The sequence below is a fragment of the Pristiophorus japonicus genome, chromosome 8, assembly GCF_044704955.1.
Source record: "Pristiophorus japonicus isolate sPriJap1 chromosome 8, sPriJap1.hap1, whole genome shotgun sequence".
Taxonomy (NCBI): domain Eukaryota; kingdom Metazoa; phylum Chordata; class Chondrichthyes; family Pristiophoridae; genus Pristiophorus; species Pristiophorus japonicus.
Window position 1 is genome coordinate 178769800 of NC_091984.1, and position 14157 is coordinate 178783956.

General features: G+C 41.6%; 1 protein-coding gene across 2 annotated transcripts in view; it reads left to right on the forward strand.

The window, feature by feature from the left end:
• Positions 1 to 14157, forward strand: part of LOC139268842 (septin-2) — a 195573-nt gene that overhangs the window by 47690 nt on the left and 133726 nt on the right. For both annotated transcript variants that reach the window (XM_070887596.1, XM_070887597.1), the window contains 2 exons: positions 349 to 435; positions 2501 to 2624. In XM_070887596.1, coding sequence (XP_070743697.1) covers positions 349 to 435; positions 2501 to 2624 — 211 coding nt within the window. The remainder of the gene's footprint in view (positions 1 to 348; positions 436 to 2500; positions 2625 to 14157) is intronic.

A 14157-nucleotide genomic window follows, 5' to 3' on the forward strand; every position in this document is an offset into this window, starting at 1 on the left:
CTCCTCCTGTGCCGTACTATTCTGTGATTCTGTTAAGATAGTCTTGTATACATGGACTGTTGTAATTTGAAGGATTTTCTTTACGATTGACAGATTGGTATAATTCACTATCAGCTGTTTTACATAGGAGATGTCCATGTGGAATAAAAATACTATTAAGTTACCAGAAAACCATTTCTGTCATTCTGAAAAATAAATTGAATCGTGCAAATTGTTCCTTTCTACTCATCTCTCCTCATTTTTTCCGACCTGTTTCTTCATTCTTTTCTTTTAGTTTATGTATGATTCCCTTTGCTATGCATTTCATCACTCTTCTGTGTTAATTTTACCACGTTTCTCTTCTCTCAGGTGAGTCTGGTCTTGGAAAGTCGACGTTGATCAACAGCCTATTCCTGACTGACCTCTATCCTGAGCGCTATGTGCCTGGAGCTGCAGGTGAGTGAATTATTGGAGAGTTTCATGAAATTATAATTCAGTAACATAGGCGTGGCATCACAGTAACAACAACTTTCGTGTACCATATACAACAGAAAATGGCAGGGTTTAATCGCTGGTCTCTGCTGAGTTAGCTCGTCTGAGCTGGGACAGAAGTTCAGATGCTGCAATTGGGCGTCTGAAATAGGGAGGGGAAAAATAGCTGGGGTCTCTGTTCCTGATAAATATCTAGTGATCCATCCTGGAATGTATTTGTGTATGCATGTGAGATGAGAGTTAGGATGAGGGTCATATGTGACGTGCTCCGTAGTTGAATAGCCAATTTTCACTCACGATCTCGGCTCAACCAGGCAGAATAGCCTTTTGAGTGACACTGAGGGCTGCGGGTGCTATTGAAACTGCACCCCAGAAAAAGTTGACCCCTTCAGGGAAGGAAAAGCAAAAAGGTAGAAGACGTGGACTGTGGGAAATGTTTATCTAAAAAAAAAAACCCAGCTGCAGTGCATTTGGAGCTGGTGTTTGTGGTTTTCCTAAAGAGTTCCATCCGTGTTTGGGTTTGCAGGTCACTGTGATGAGCTGTCTGTCATGCTGAAATCCTGTTGCTGAGTGCAATGTGATAGCTTTCGTACTGGTTATCAAAACTCCTCCATATGTTTGGAGTTAATATGATCTTTTCAAAATATCATTGTTTTTCTCAGATAATTCGATAATTTCCTGCAGCAGAGGCGTTTTGAAGTGGTGCCAAGTTAACTAAACATTTATGTTGGACCCTTTTGCCGCTGCCTTTTTTCGTTAAACCTTATCTCCCTCCTCAAAAAGCAACATAAATTTCCAATAGATAATAAACAATAAATATGGAATCCGATGAGAATAATATGTAACTCTCCAGAGAAGGGTGGTCTCTGTGCACAGATTAATGTGAGGGTTCTGACGCATGATTCTGATAATGTGTGGCCCTGAGCTTGGCTCATTGTGGCCTCCGATTCCTTTCACCATAGCGCAACCGGAGAGCCTTAGATGGTCACGTGAATTCCTTTCAAGTTGCAAATTTGCACGTTTGAGGAACATGGCATGGAAGGGGCATGTTTACATTCATGAGGTTGATGGTAATTCGCCTGTCGCATGAGGCCAAATAGCCCCTCTCATCCATCTCCTCATGTTGGAATTAACAACAGGACCAACGCTTTCCAGAAAAGAGGCCATTAATCTTTTTCACCCACCTCTTTCATTCTGCAGTTAACTACACGATGGCCTGTCCCCAGTGGAATGATTTGATGAGTTGGACACAGTGCAGTATGAGAAGCCATACTTACTCTTTTGGAAGATTGTAAGAGAATTTAAACAACCTTGGGTCATGGGATAGTGGCCTTTCTCAAGTGTTAACATTTATGACTGTTAACAAAAACACAATGGGACCTGGAAACCTACTGCTAGTGGCTACAAATGTTTTCCTACAGAATTGGAAGAGCAAGAAGTAGTATTCAAGAACAGACAAATAGGGTCAAAAATGCAGCTAGCTTCAGATAGACAAATGGGTTGGATGTAAAATGTAAAAAGAAAATTTGAGTTTCAACTCAATTTGAACTGCCCCTCAATTCCTACTAACCTAGATGACACACAGTATATGCAAACTGTTAGAAAGGCAAAATACTGCAGATGTTGGAAATCTGAAATAGGAACAGAAGATGCTGGAAAGACTCAGCAGGTCAGGCAGCATCTGGGAGAGATAAACAGAGTTAACGTTCCAGGTTCTGACAAAGGGTCAGCGACCTGAAACATTAACTCTGTTTCTCTCTCCCCAGATGCTACCTGACCTGCTTATTTCCAATATTTTCTGTTTTTCTATACAAACTATTATTGGAACTTTTGAACCTTATAAGTTTCAATGTGTATTTGTATATTAAAATTATGAAGCAAATTTCAATCAAAATCTTACTGGTGTGACTCCTGGAAGCTAGTGGCTCATTTGGAGGTTATGTAATGGTACCATTAGTGATTTTGAGTAGGTTTCGAAGGGGCTGTGTTTAAGATGGTGAGTTTAATGTGTTAACCATTATTTTCACAGAAAAGATTGAAAGGACAGTCCAAATTGAAGCCTCAACGGTGGAAATTGAGGAACGAGGAGTGAAACTACGTCTGACAGTTGTGGACACGCCAGGATATGGTGATGCCATTAACAGCCAGGATTGGTAAGTTCCTGCTGTCTGAAATAATGCAGAGTTAGCAAGTCTTTTTCTGCTGTTCCTCGATCATCAACTCAATTGTTAAGCAGTTGAAGGTTCACACTGCTGATTGCAATTTAGTGCAGGAGTTGGTCCCAGCAGTTATATACATGAATTGCACTGTGTTGTAAAGGAATCACATGAGGATGCTGTTAGATAGTTGTATCCTATTGTGCTTTTTGTTGTTTGTTTAGAATTTATGGTTGGCACCAGAATTGGACGTGTCACTGTTTAAGCTTTGATGTTTACTTTGCTCATCAGGAAAATTTACTGAAAATGTAATTTAAAATCAATGTCGTGATAACAGGTAAGCGGGGAAAATGGATTTGTGTTTTTCTTTTGTTCCATTTTTATTTTAGAATTTTCCAAAACTAGAATGGTGCCAATCCCTGCAGAAGTGGAAACTATCTTACATCTGCTGAAAAAATTGTTGTTAATGTGTGCAGTTGCTTCTCAGAAAATGATCCAATAAGAATGTGTTATTGCAATCTGATTACATGTGATTGGTGTGTTTATTCTTCAGGTGTCATGTCTGTCATTCTTTAGGTTGTTTTTAATTGGTCTAGTCTAGACTTTCTGCATTTAGCGTGTTAACTGGCAGCTGTATGGTTGCTAAGGAAATCTTTAGAACATAACAAAAAAGTTAAGGGTGAGAAGGCCATTTCAAAGTTTCCCTGTGCTAATTCTGTTCCCTTTCGCAGTATATCTATGTTGCCCATTCTTCCGATATGCGAACCACATTTGTCAAAGTTTCATTTGCTAGTTTTCTGCCCCGTTGCATAATCAATCCGAATTACTCTGCAAAACCTTGACTGCTTCATCTTTCTCTACTAAACTTCAAAATTGCAAGTAATAGACCAGAAAAATAACTTTGCTCCCTGCTGCGTCTGAAAATCTGGTTGCAGTGTTGAGAGATCCCCAAACAAGCACAATTCGAGGATATTTGCATTTGGGAGTCGGGGCCCTGGCCAGTTTTGTGGGCGGAGATTCGGTCAGACGGAAGGTTTGATGGGCGGATGTAAAAGATAGAGGAGACTTGGGCATAATGTAGTTACGGTGTAACTCATTTACACGCAAAATTCCACAATCTTTTGGATGTATCTGGATACTAATTCGAGGCCCCTATCTTTGTGTTGCCTGCAAATTTAACAAGTTTATAATTGGCTTGTGCAACCAGGTCATTTATGTAGATCTGTGCCAAAGGTCCAAGCACTAATCCTTCTGGTCTTCTCCACATCTCCCACCAGATTTGCACTATGCCTTTCATGAGTACTGTCTGCTTTATGTTGCATTAATCCATATTGTATCCAGTCCTATCTTATACCTTGCATTACCATTGGTTTAATTGAATTAATCATTTATGTGGTATGTGGGACATTTCTGGATGTCCAAATAAACTATAGTGAAGGGCCATCCACTATCTATTTTCTCTAATGTATTCAAAAAAGTCAAGGAGGTTTGTTCAAGCCAGTTCTTCCCCATCTAAATTCATGCTTGCTGTTGTTTATTTGCTAATCCACGAACCTATTCCTTAGTTTAGTTTCATTGGCCCAAAATGTCTAGGAAATGTGTGCCTTTACGGCTTGCAAAATTATTCCAGCATAGATGTTCCAGGAAATAATTTGCATAAGTGAATTATGCCATTATTTACACTGCCGTAATTTTCAGGGACGTTTACACCGCTCCACCGATAGCCTCGTCGTTACCGTGAACTGTTAATCATCATAACTCCTCCCACCATTGCAGTCAATAGCGATTGCAAATTTCCTGGCTTTATGCCCGTTTTCTCGATGCAGGCACGCAAATAATGGTGTAGGTGACCTGGTATTGACAGAATTTATGACCTTCACCTGGGAGGCCAATAAAGGGCCCAATAAAGCTTTGGAGCCTCCTCTCTGCTGTCTGGAAATTGTTTTCTGATTTTCTTTGCTGATTCTCTCAGTTTTGGCAGTCTTGCCAACCAGAGATCTGTGAGTGTCTGAAGGCAATACTTTCAAGACCACCACTCCTCTCAATGGAAATGAAAATTGGGTAGTTTCCATAATGGATGGCTTCTCGCAATGCCAGTTTTACGCCTGGACAACATGTTGATTCATCTCAATGGGCCTGTCTGTTTTGTTCTTGTTAAATATAGGCAGTACATTTGCTTGTTTCTAATCCTGCAGAACCTCTAATACCCAATGAATCTTTCATTACAGCAAGTTACTTCCCTGGTCTTCAGCATCCTAGGTTATTCCATCTGGCTCGGGTGATTTGTTAGTTTTCAGCTCTTTTAATTTACCAAGTACCTCTTCTTCAATGGTTTCAAACCATTTTCTGATCAGTTTTGTATCGAAGCAATTGAATAGTGAATTTTGCTCCCCGTTGAGCATTTCTAGAAAATAGAGAATAACTACTTTCCCTTCATCTTTCATTAATTTGCGCATTTTATTGTTCAAAAACTCTGACTTCCACGCTAACCACTTTTTTACTATTCTGATCAGCAGAGCACATGGAACTGGCTTAAGAAGTTGGTTAAAATTAGGAAACAAACAGTACTCATGAAGGGAGTAATGTCAGATTGAATGGAGTACCGCAGTGGGCACTGCGCCAACCCTTGTTTTTAATCTACCCTAGTGACAAACTTAAATTTGTTTTTTATATTATTGGGGTCAATACACGATGGAGAGAAGTAGAACCAAATGATGCAGCAAAAGATGTAGGAAAAGACTTAGATCAGTTATGCAATTGGGCAGGCAAATGGTAATCAAAATGTATCACCGATTAAAGAAAGAACTTGCATTTAGATGACATCTTATCACTACCTCAGCTGTCCTAAAGTGCTTTATAGTCGCTGGACAAATGTGGTAGGCAATATATGCACAGTAAGGTTCCACAAGCAGTAAATGAACTGAATCACCAGTTAATCTTATTTTGGTGGTGTTAGTTGAGGGAGGAATGTTGGCCAGGGCACTGGGAAACCTCACAGCCATTCTTCACATAATGGCACCTGATCAGGCAAACTGGGCCTCGGTTTAATGTCTCATCCAAAAGACAAAACCTCCACAATGCAGAGTTCCCTTACGACCAATATGCCCCCTAAATTTTTTGGGGGCATGTGTGGTCCCTTTAAGTGGCTGCGCATCCCATTCAAATTTCCGTGCATGTGCGGTTTCTCGCATTTAAAAGCCAGTGAGTGGCCTGCGCAGGACCTCCAGACCACTGTGTGACCGCGCAGCTTAGCAGGACCATTGCTTAGGACTGCACTCAAGTGTCTGCTTAAACTATGTGCTTTAAAATAAATGTAAAGTGTTCCACATTGGTCTCAAAATTGATTGAATTCGCAGAGAGTTGAGAAAAACACCGAAAGATAATGGTAGACTTGCTCATTTCAACGTTGGGCAATGTGGTGGAGCAATTAAAAAGCAAATAGAATGCTGGAATATATAGTCAGAACAGTGCAGTGTAAATGTCCAAAGGTGGGGCTGGAACTTTGCAATGTACCAGGCAAAACCATACTTGAAGTACTGCATGCAGTTCCAGTCAGCACATTGTAAAAGGCACATTGGAGAGGGTACAGAGAAAAGTGAGAAGACTGGTCCCAATTGACAGCAAGGGAATGATGAGGAAAGATTTCATAATCTCAGCCTGCACAGTCTAGCAAGAAGGCATCTGAGGGTATGTAAAGTATTTAGTGCTCTAGTGGACTAAGTATTGCAGCTCATGGTGTATGTTCTCTGTGATGAATTGGCCCTTTTAAATCGTAGGATTCCAGTTCAGCTTTGAGATTGCATGGGTTCAATCAGAGAACATCTGCAGAAACACTAAATTAGTTGACCATAGAATAATGAATGTGGGGTCCATGCATGTGCAAAATGATAAATGCTGAATGTGAATGTTTTCATTCTTGGGTGGTTTAGGATACAGAGTGCAATGTGTGTTCATTACAGTTACTGGGATTCAGTGAAGTATGATGCTGGGTGTATAAAATGTTCGATGAAACTATGAAAGGCGGTCTGCAGTAGAATTGTGGAATTTGCCCTTCCAAACTTGAGCTGTCTCTGGAGAGATCATTGAGTTGTGGAACACCTGCATGAAATACTGGTGGTTACAGAACTGCCGTTATTTAGTTACGATGAGAGCAATTTGAGGTGATGAATTAAAAGTATGATACAACTATATATTGGCTGAAATACACAATTTCTTTTCCCTGCAGTGTATTGATGCTGATGCACTAAAGTAGTCTGCTGACACCACTGTGTGTGGGTAGCATTGGTACTTCAGTAAGTGCTTGGTTCAGTTGGTACCACTCTTTTGTCTCTGTCAGAAGTGGTAGATTCAAATCCTGTTCCAGGACACAGCCCAGATTAAGTTATGGATTGTGTCAGAGTGTTAGGCAACACTGACGCTGAGGAAGTGCTGCATTGACTGAGGCACCATCCTTCACACAACACGGGTCAGCGGTTTACGTGAGACTAACGGACCCACGGCGCTATTTGAGTAGAGCAGAGCATTTTCCTAGCCAATATTCCTCCCCCAAACACCACATCAAAAACAAATTAACAGATCATCCATCAACTTGCTGTTTGTGAGATCATACCATGTGCAAATTGCCATTTGTTCGCCAACCTAAAAATAATTCTGCTTCAAAGTAATTCATTGCATTTGAAGTTTTTGGGATGTTTGAGAGACATGATACAGTGCTATATGAATTTAAATCTTTTGTGCTTTCTTTCTATTCGGGACTTGTCCTGCTAAATTCTCCAAATTAATATATATGCATATCTTTTGCCAAAGTGCAGAGAGCTTGGAGTTTAAATTAGACTTTTAATAATTAAAATATGCTGATTTGGATGCCACTACCCTGATATACTGGCTCTTTAAGCCTGTTTTCAACTCGAGCAATTTGATTTGATGTTAAATTTTTACCTCTGGCTATTGCTCAAGCAAAATATGGGATTCTGGACATGGGACTACTGAGTCATTCTGGGTATGATATGAACGCGTGATGTTTGGGCTTCCAGTCATGGGTATTGTTGGTTGTGGGAATCCTTGATGTGATAAAGTGGACTTGGAAGATTCCACCCCAACTACTGACACGCTTTGGGATTTTTGACTTTTTGGCCTGGGAGGGAATTTTGTTGCGATTATGCCATGTTAAATTCAGTTCTCAAGCGATTATATTCACAACGCACCCTGCTTCTGAAAATGCAAATTAAATCCAGATGGAGCTTCTGTCCGGGTTGGTCTTTCTCGCACAGCATATCATTTTGAGACAACTGGCTTCGTTGAGACATTTCAGGAACATTCACCCATTATATATTGGAATTCATTCAATTTAGTCTGGTAGAGGAGTAGCTGCCAGGACCCCACACTTGGGAGGGCAGTAACAGGTCTGATTGCCAGCTCAACTTGCCAATCGCTGGGCATAGAGAGCTGGGTGAGGGTCAGAGGTCAAGTCAATGGCTTCCTGTCTATCTGGGACCCGAGAACAGTCTGCAAAAACTTGGCATGGAAGCAGTCACTGGGGGAGAGATCACTTTGAGGTTAGAGCCAGTCAGTTTCGCAAATACTGACTTGACTTAAGAAATAAAGAGTAGATTGAATTTCACTGTAAATTGTATTCTGTTAATTCGTTCATTTCCTGTAAAATAAACCAGCTTGTTGGTTTACAATTGGCCTCAACTCACTGGAGTACTTATTAGTCACCACCTGGAAGTTAAAACAAATGCATGTAGAAGTGTGCGTGAGATTACAGTATCCAGTGCACACACTAAGGAGTTTCATTGTAATGACTCCAGGTCACGCTATTGTATGGCTAGATATTGGGCAGTAGAGCACCATAAAGGACAGTGGGACTGCTTGCAAGGGAGACTGATAACACAGAGGCTAAGGGAATATCTCGTGCAGATCAGAAATTTATAATAATTCCCCACAGATGAGTTATTGTCCAGCTGAAAATAATGTGGTGTACCCTTCACCCTCTGCCCCTATTCAGCACTTTGTGTGTATTATTTTTGCTATATTTGATCTTTTCAATGCAGTACCATAGGTATATTTTATTCTCTTGAAGGATTAATCTCCTGACGTCTAACTCTTTTTTCCAGGTTTGCATTAAAATTTAGAGGAGAAAAAAATCCAGGGAGGTGGTATGTTCTGTTCTGTGCTCCTCCATGTTTGTATTTTAAATACAACACGTATTTGTTACATTTTTAAAATAAGGTTTAACATTTTCTACCCGAGCAGAGACCAGCATGTCAGTTCAGAGCAACTGCAGTGATCTTGCTTCCCCCCCCCCCCCCCCCCCCATTTTCAGGTTAAGTAGCTTAAATTTTTGATCATCCAGAGAGTCAATCTGAAGCTGCCTGTGCTACAATTCTCCTGGTACTAAACATGCAGCAGTACACAGCTAATGACATGTGTTTTGGGATTGGGCGTGTCTGAATTGGCTACCAGAATGTTAGAAAAACGTGACCTCACTCCATACAAAAATGATCAAAGCTGCTTCAGGATGCAGGTGGCTCCTCCCCATTGGTGTTTTTAGTGGCACTGCTCCAGTGGAACTCAGTGGTGGGCCAGTGTTAGCTCAGCAAATTTTGTGTTTATTTTAAAACAGATTGTCCCCCTTTGCTCCATCCTTTCTTCAAAGCACCCATTCTTGTTGGGATTTGGTTCCACAGATGCTGGAGATGCTCCAGTTGAGGTAATAGATGTGGACTGGCTGTTCAACGTGGAAGGCATCACAGTTGAGACTGATCGTACCATTGTGCAAAATGTACACGCGCGTGCACGCACTCTTTCAAGAATGGATCATGAAATAGTAATCAGAAGAAGGAAACTTGCCTGACTTTTCCCCCCCTCCCTAGTCTAGTGGTATTGAACCCAATTGCTGCTCCCTGCAAAACTCAGCCAAATCTGCACTGTCACATTTCAGGATTCCTTGACCATTTTTTCGTCGAAAATATGATATACCTATAGTGTTTTTTAAGCAAAAATGTATTCTTGCTACCCACTGGTGTAAGAAGTGTAGTGTGTTCATTTTATATGACCTATTAATGAAGTAAATCCAGTCATAACTTTTGCACTGTATGTTAATCTGACATAAAGACTCGTGTAAGGATGATAACAGGGCTTAAAGGATTAAATTATGAGGACAAGTTGAATAAACATGATCTGTGTTCCCTTTGGGGCGTTGAGAGAGCAGCACTGAAGCAGAAGGTTGAGAGGTGATCTACTTGAGATGTTTAAGATGATAAAATGATTTGATCGGGTACATACAGAGAAACTGTTTCCTCTGGTGAGGGAATCTAGAGCAAGGGGGCACAATCTTAAAATGAGAGCGAGGGCATTTAGAAGTGATATTAGGAAGCACCTTTTCCACACACAGGCTGTGGATGTTAGAACAATTGAAATTTACAAGACTGATGGCGACAGATTTTTATTAGGTAAGGGTATCGAAGAATACAGAGCAAAGGTGGCTAAAGATACTTGAGGTATTATGATCTAATTAAATGACAGGGCTTAATGACCTACTCTGTTCCTATGTGCACAGTTTGATTTACGCCATTGCAGTGCATTTGAGGAACTGAGTTGGGTGGATTGATCAGATGAATAAATCATTTTATTTAGATTTTATCCTTCTCTGAAGATCATTTATATCAACATTCCTTTCCTTGGAGTTGATGTTGCTTTTGAGGTTCTGGACTGGCATAAGGTGACCATCTAAAATAAGACACACCAATGGAAATCTCAGCAGTGAACTGTAGCGACCACTTGAGGCTTGCCAAGCTTGCCAGATTTGCATGTCCTAGTTTAATGGTATTTTTATTCCGTTGGGGTGTTGAGAGAGCAGCACTGAAGCAGAAACCCGTGACCTGCAACCACTGCTGTCCCCGTTGTTCCTTGTGGGTAGTTTGTCCTGATGCGGCTGGTCAGTTGCCCTGTTTTGTGCTTCCTTCAGTTGCAGGTTGCACGAACATTCAGATTTAAGGGACCATTGGAGATCGAGTTTGCATCCTTTTATATTGTGCACTTCTGGTGGTAGTCAGGTGTCAGTCGTGGCTCAGTGGCAACACTCTCCTCTCTGAGTTAGAAAGAAGTTTGTGGGTTTAAGACCCAGGTTGTGGTTTGAAGACCCACTCCAGAGACTTGAACACATAATCCAGGCTGACACTCCAGTGCAGTGAGAGTGCTGCGCTGTCGAGGGACCGTTTTTCAGATGAGACATTAAACAGAGGCGCCTTCTGCTCTCCCAAATGAATGTAAAAGATTCCATGGCACTATTTCAAAGAAAAGCAGGGGAGTTGTCCCTTGGCTAATATTTATCCCTCAGTCAACATTAATAAAACAGATTATCTTGTCATTATCAAATTGCTGTTTGAGGAACCTTGCTGTGTAGAAATTGGCTGCAGCATTTCCTACATTACAACAGTGACTACACTTCAAAAATACTTCATTGGCTGTAAAGCGCTTTGGGACATCCTGAGTTGTGAATGGCGCTATATAATTGCAAGTTATTTCTATCTTTTCGTGATGTACAAGTTCTGCCAGCAACATGTTGCCAAGGTAAAACTGATGTGAGGATCTGAACTTTAAAATAATGATGTCCAATCAGACTTTAAGAATCCAGTACGCAGAGTCAAAATGTACACAGGCAGATAGGGAATGGGTGACCAACAGGAAGAGCAGTGGAAGGAAAGTAGTGCAGGGGTCCCCTGCGGCCAGGCCCCTCCAAAACAGATACACCATTTTGGGTACTGTTTGGGGGCGATGACTCATCATGGGAGGGCAGCAGCAGCCAAGTTCATGGCACCGTGGGTGGCTCTGCTGCACAGGAGGGCAGGAAAAAGAGTGGGAGAGCTATAGTGGTAGGGGATTCTATTGTAAGGGGAGTGGATAGGCAGTTCTGCGGCCGCAATCGAGACTCCAGGATGGTATGTTGCCTCCCTGGTGCAAGGGTCAAGGATGTCTTGGAGCGGCTGCAGGACATTTTGGAGGGGGAGGGTGAACAGCCAGTTCTCGTGATGCATATAGGTACCAACGATATAGGTAAAAAACGGGATGAGGTCCTACAAACTGAATTTAGGGAGCTAGGAGTTAAATTTAAAAAAACAGGACCTCAAAGGTAGTAATCTCAGGATTGCTATCCCTGCCACGTGCGAGTCAGAGTAGGAATGGCAGGATAGCTAAGATGAATACGTGGCCTGAGGAGTGGTGCAGAAGGGAGGGATTCAAATTCCTGGGACATTGGAACCGATTCTGGGGGAGGTGGGACCAGTACAAACCGGATGGTCTGCACCTGGGCAGGACTGGAACCAATGTCCTCGGGGGAGTGTTTCCTAGTGCTGTTGGGGAAGGGTTAAACTAATATGGCAGGGGCATAGGAACTTATGAAGGGAGACAGAAGGAGGTAGAATGGGAGCAGAAGCAAAAGATAGAAAAAAGAAAAGTAAAAGTGGAGGGCAGAGAAACCCAAGGCAAAAATCAAAAAGGGCCACATTACAGCAAAATTCTAAAGGGGCAAAGTGTGTTAAAAAGAAAAGTCTGAAGGCTCTGTACCTCAGTGCGAGCAGTATTCGTAATAAGGTGGACGAATTAACTGCGCAGGCAGCAATTAATGAACCATGATATAATTGGCATCACGGAGACATGGCTCCAGGGTGACCAAGGCTGGGAACTCAACATCCAAGGATATTCAACATTCAGGAAGGATAGACAGAAAGAAAAAGGAGGTGGGATAGCGTTGCTGGTTAAAGAGGAAATTAACACAATAGTAGGGAAGGACATTAGCTTGAATCTTGTAGAATTGGTATGGGTGGAACTGTGGAATACCAAAAAGCAGAAAACGCTAGTGGGAGTTGTGTACAGACCACCAAACAGTAGTAGTGAGGTTGGGGACAGCATCAAACAAGAAATTAGGGATGCGTGCAATAAAGGTACAGCAGTTATCATGGGCGACTTTAATTTACATATAGATTGGGCTAACCAAACTGGTAGAAATACGGTGGAGGAGGATTTCCTGGAGTGTATTAGTGATGGTTTTCTAGACCACTATGTCGAGGAACCAACTGGAGAGCTGGTCATCCTAGACTGGGAGATGAGTAATGAGAAAGGACTAATTAGCAATCTTGTTGTGCGCGGTCCCTTGGGGAAGAGCGACCATAAAATGGTAGAATTCTTTATTAAGCTGGAGAGTGACAGTTAATTCAGAGACTAGAATTCTGAACTTAAGGAAAGGTAACTTCGATGGTATGAGACATGAATTGGCTAGAATAGACTGGCGAATGATACTTGAAGGGATAGGCAATGGCAAACATTTAAAGATCACATGGATGAACTTCAACAATTGTACATCCCTGTCTGGAGTATAAATAAAACAGGGAAGGTGGCGCAACCGTGGCTAACAAGGAAAATTAAGGATAGTGTTAAATCCAAGGAAGAGGCATATAAATTGGCCAGAAAAAGTAGCAAACTATGAGGACTGGGAGAAATTTAGAATTCAGCAGAGAAAGACAAAGGGTTTAATTAGGAGGGGGACAATAGAGTATGAGAGGAAGCTTGCTGGGAATATAAAAACTGACTGCAAAAGCTTCTATAGATATGTGAAGAGAAAAAGATTAGTGAAGACAAACATAGAACCCTTGCAGTCAGATTCAGGTGAATTTATAATGGGGAACAAAGAAATGGCAGACCAGTTGAACAAATACTTTGCTTCTGTCTTCACAAAGGAAGACACAATTAACCTTCCGGAAATACTAGAGGGTCTAGAGAGAAGGAGGAACTGAAGGAAATCCTGATTAGGCAGGAAATTGTGTTAGGGAAATTGATGGGATAATAGGGCTGATAAATCCCTGGGGCCTGATAGTCTGCATCCCAGAGTACTTAAGGAAGTGGCCCTAGAAATAGTGGATGCATTGATGGTCATTTTCCAACAGTCTATCGACTCTGGATCAGTTCCTATGGACTGGAGGGTAGCTAATGTAACACCACTTTTTTAAAAAGGAGGGAGAGAGAAAACTGGTAATTATAGACCGGTTTGCCTGACATCAGTAGTGGGGAAAATGTTGGAATCAATTATTAAAGATAAAATAGCAGCGCATTTGGAAAGCAATGACAGGATCGGTCCAAGTCAACATGGATTTATGAAAGGGAAATCATGCTTGACAAATCTTCTGGAATTTTTTGAGGATGTAACTAGTAGAGTGGACAAGGGAGAACCAGTGGATGTGGTGTATTTGGACTTCCAAAAGGCTTTTGACAAGGTCCCACACAAGAGATTATTATGCAAAATTAAAGCACGTGGTATTGGGGGTAATGTATTGACGTGGATAGAGTACTGGTTGGCAGACAGGAAGCAGAGTCGGGATAAACGGGTCCTTTTCAGAATGGCAGGCAGTGACTAGTGGGGTGCCGCATGGTTCAGTGCTGAGATCCCAGCTATTTACAATATACATCAATGATTTACATGAAGGAATTGAGTGTAATATCGCCAAGTTTGCGGATGACACTAAGCTGGGTGGCA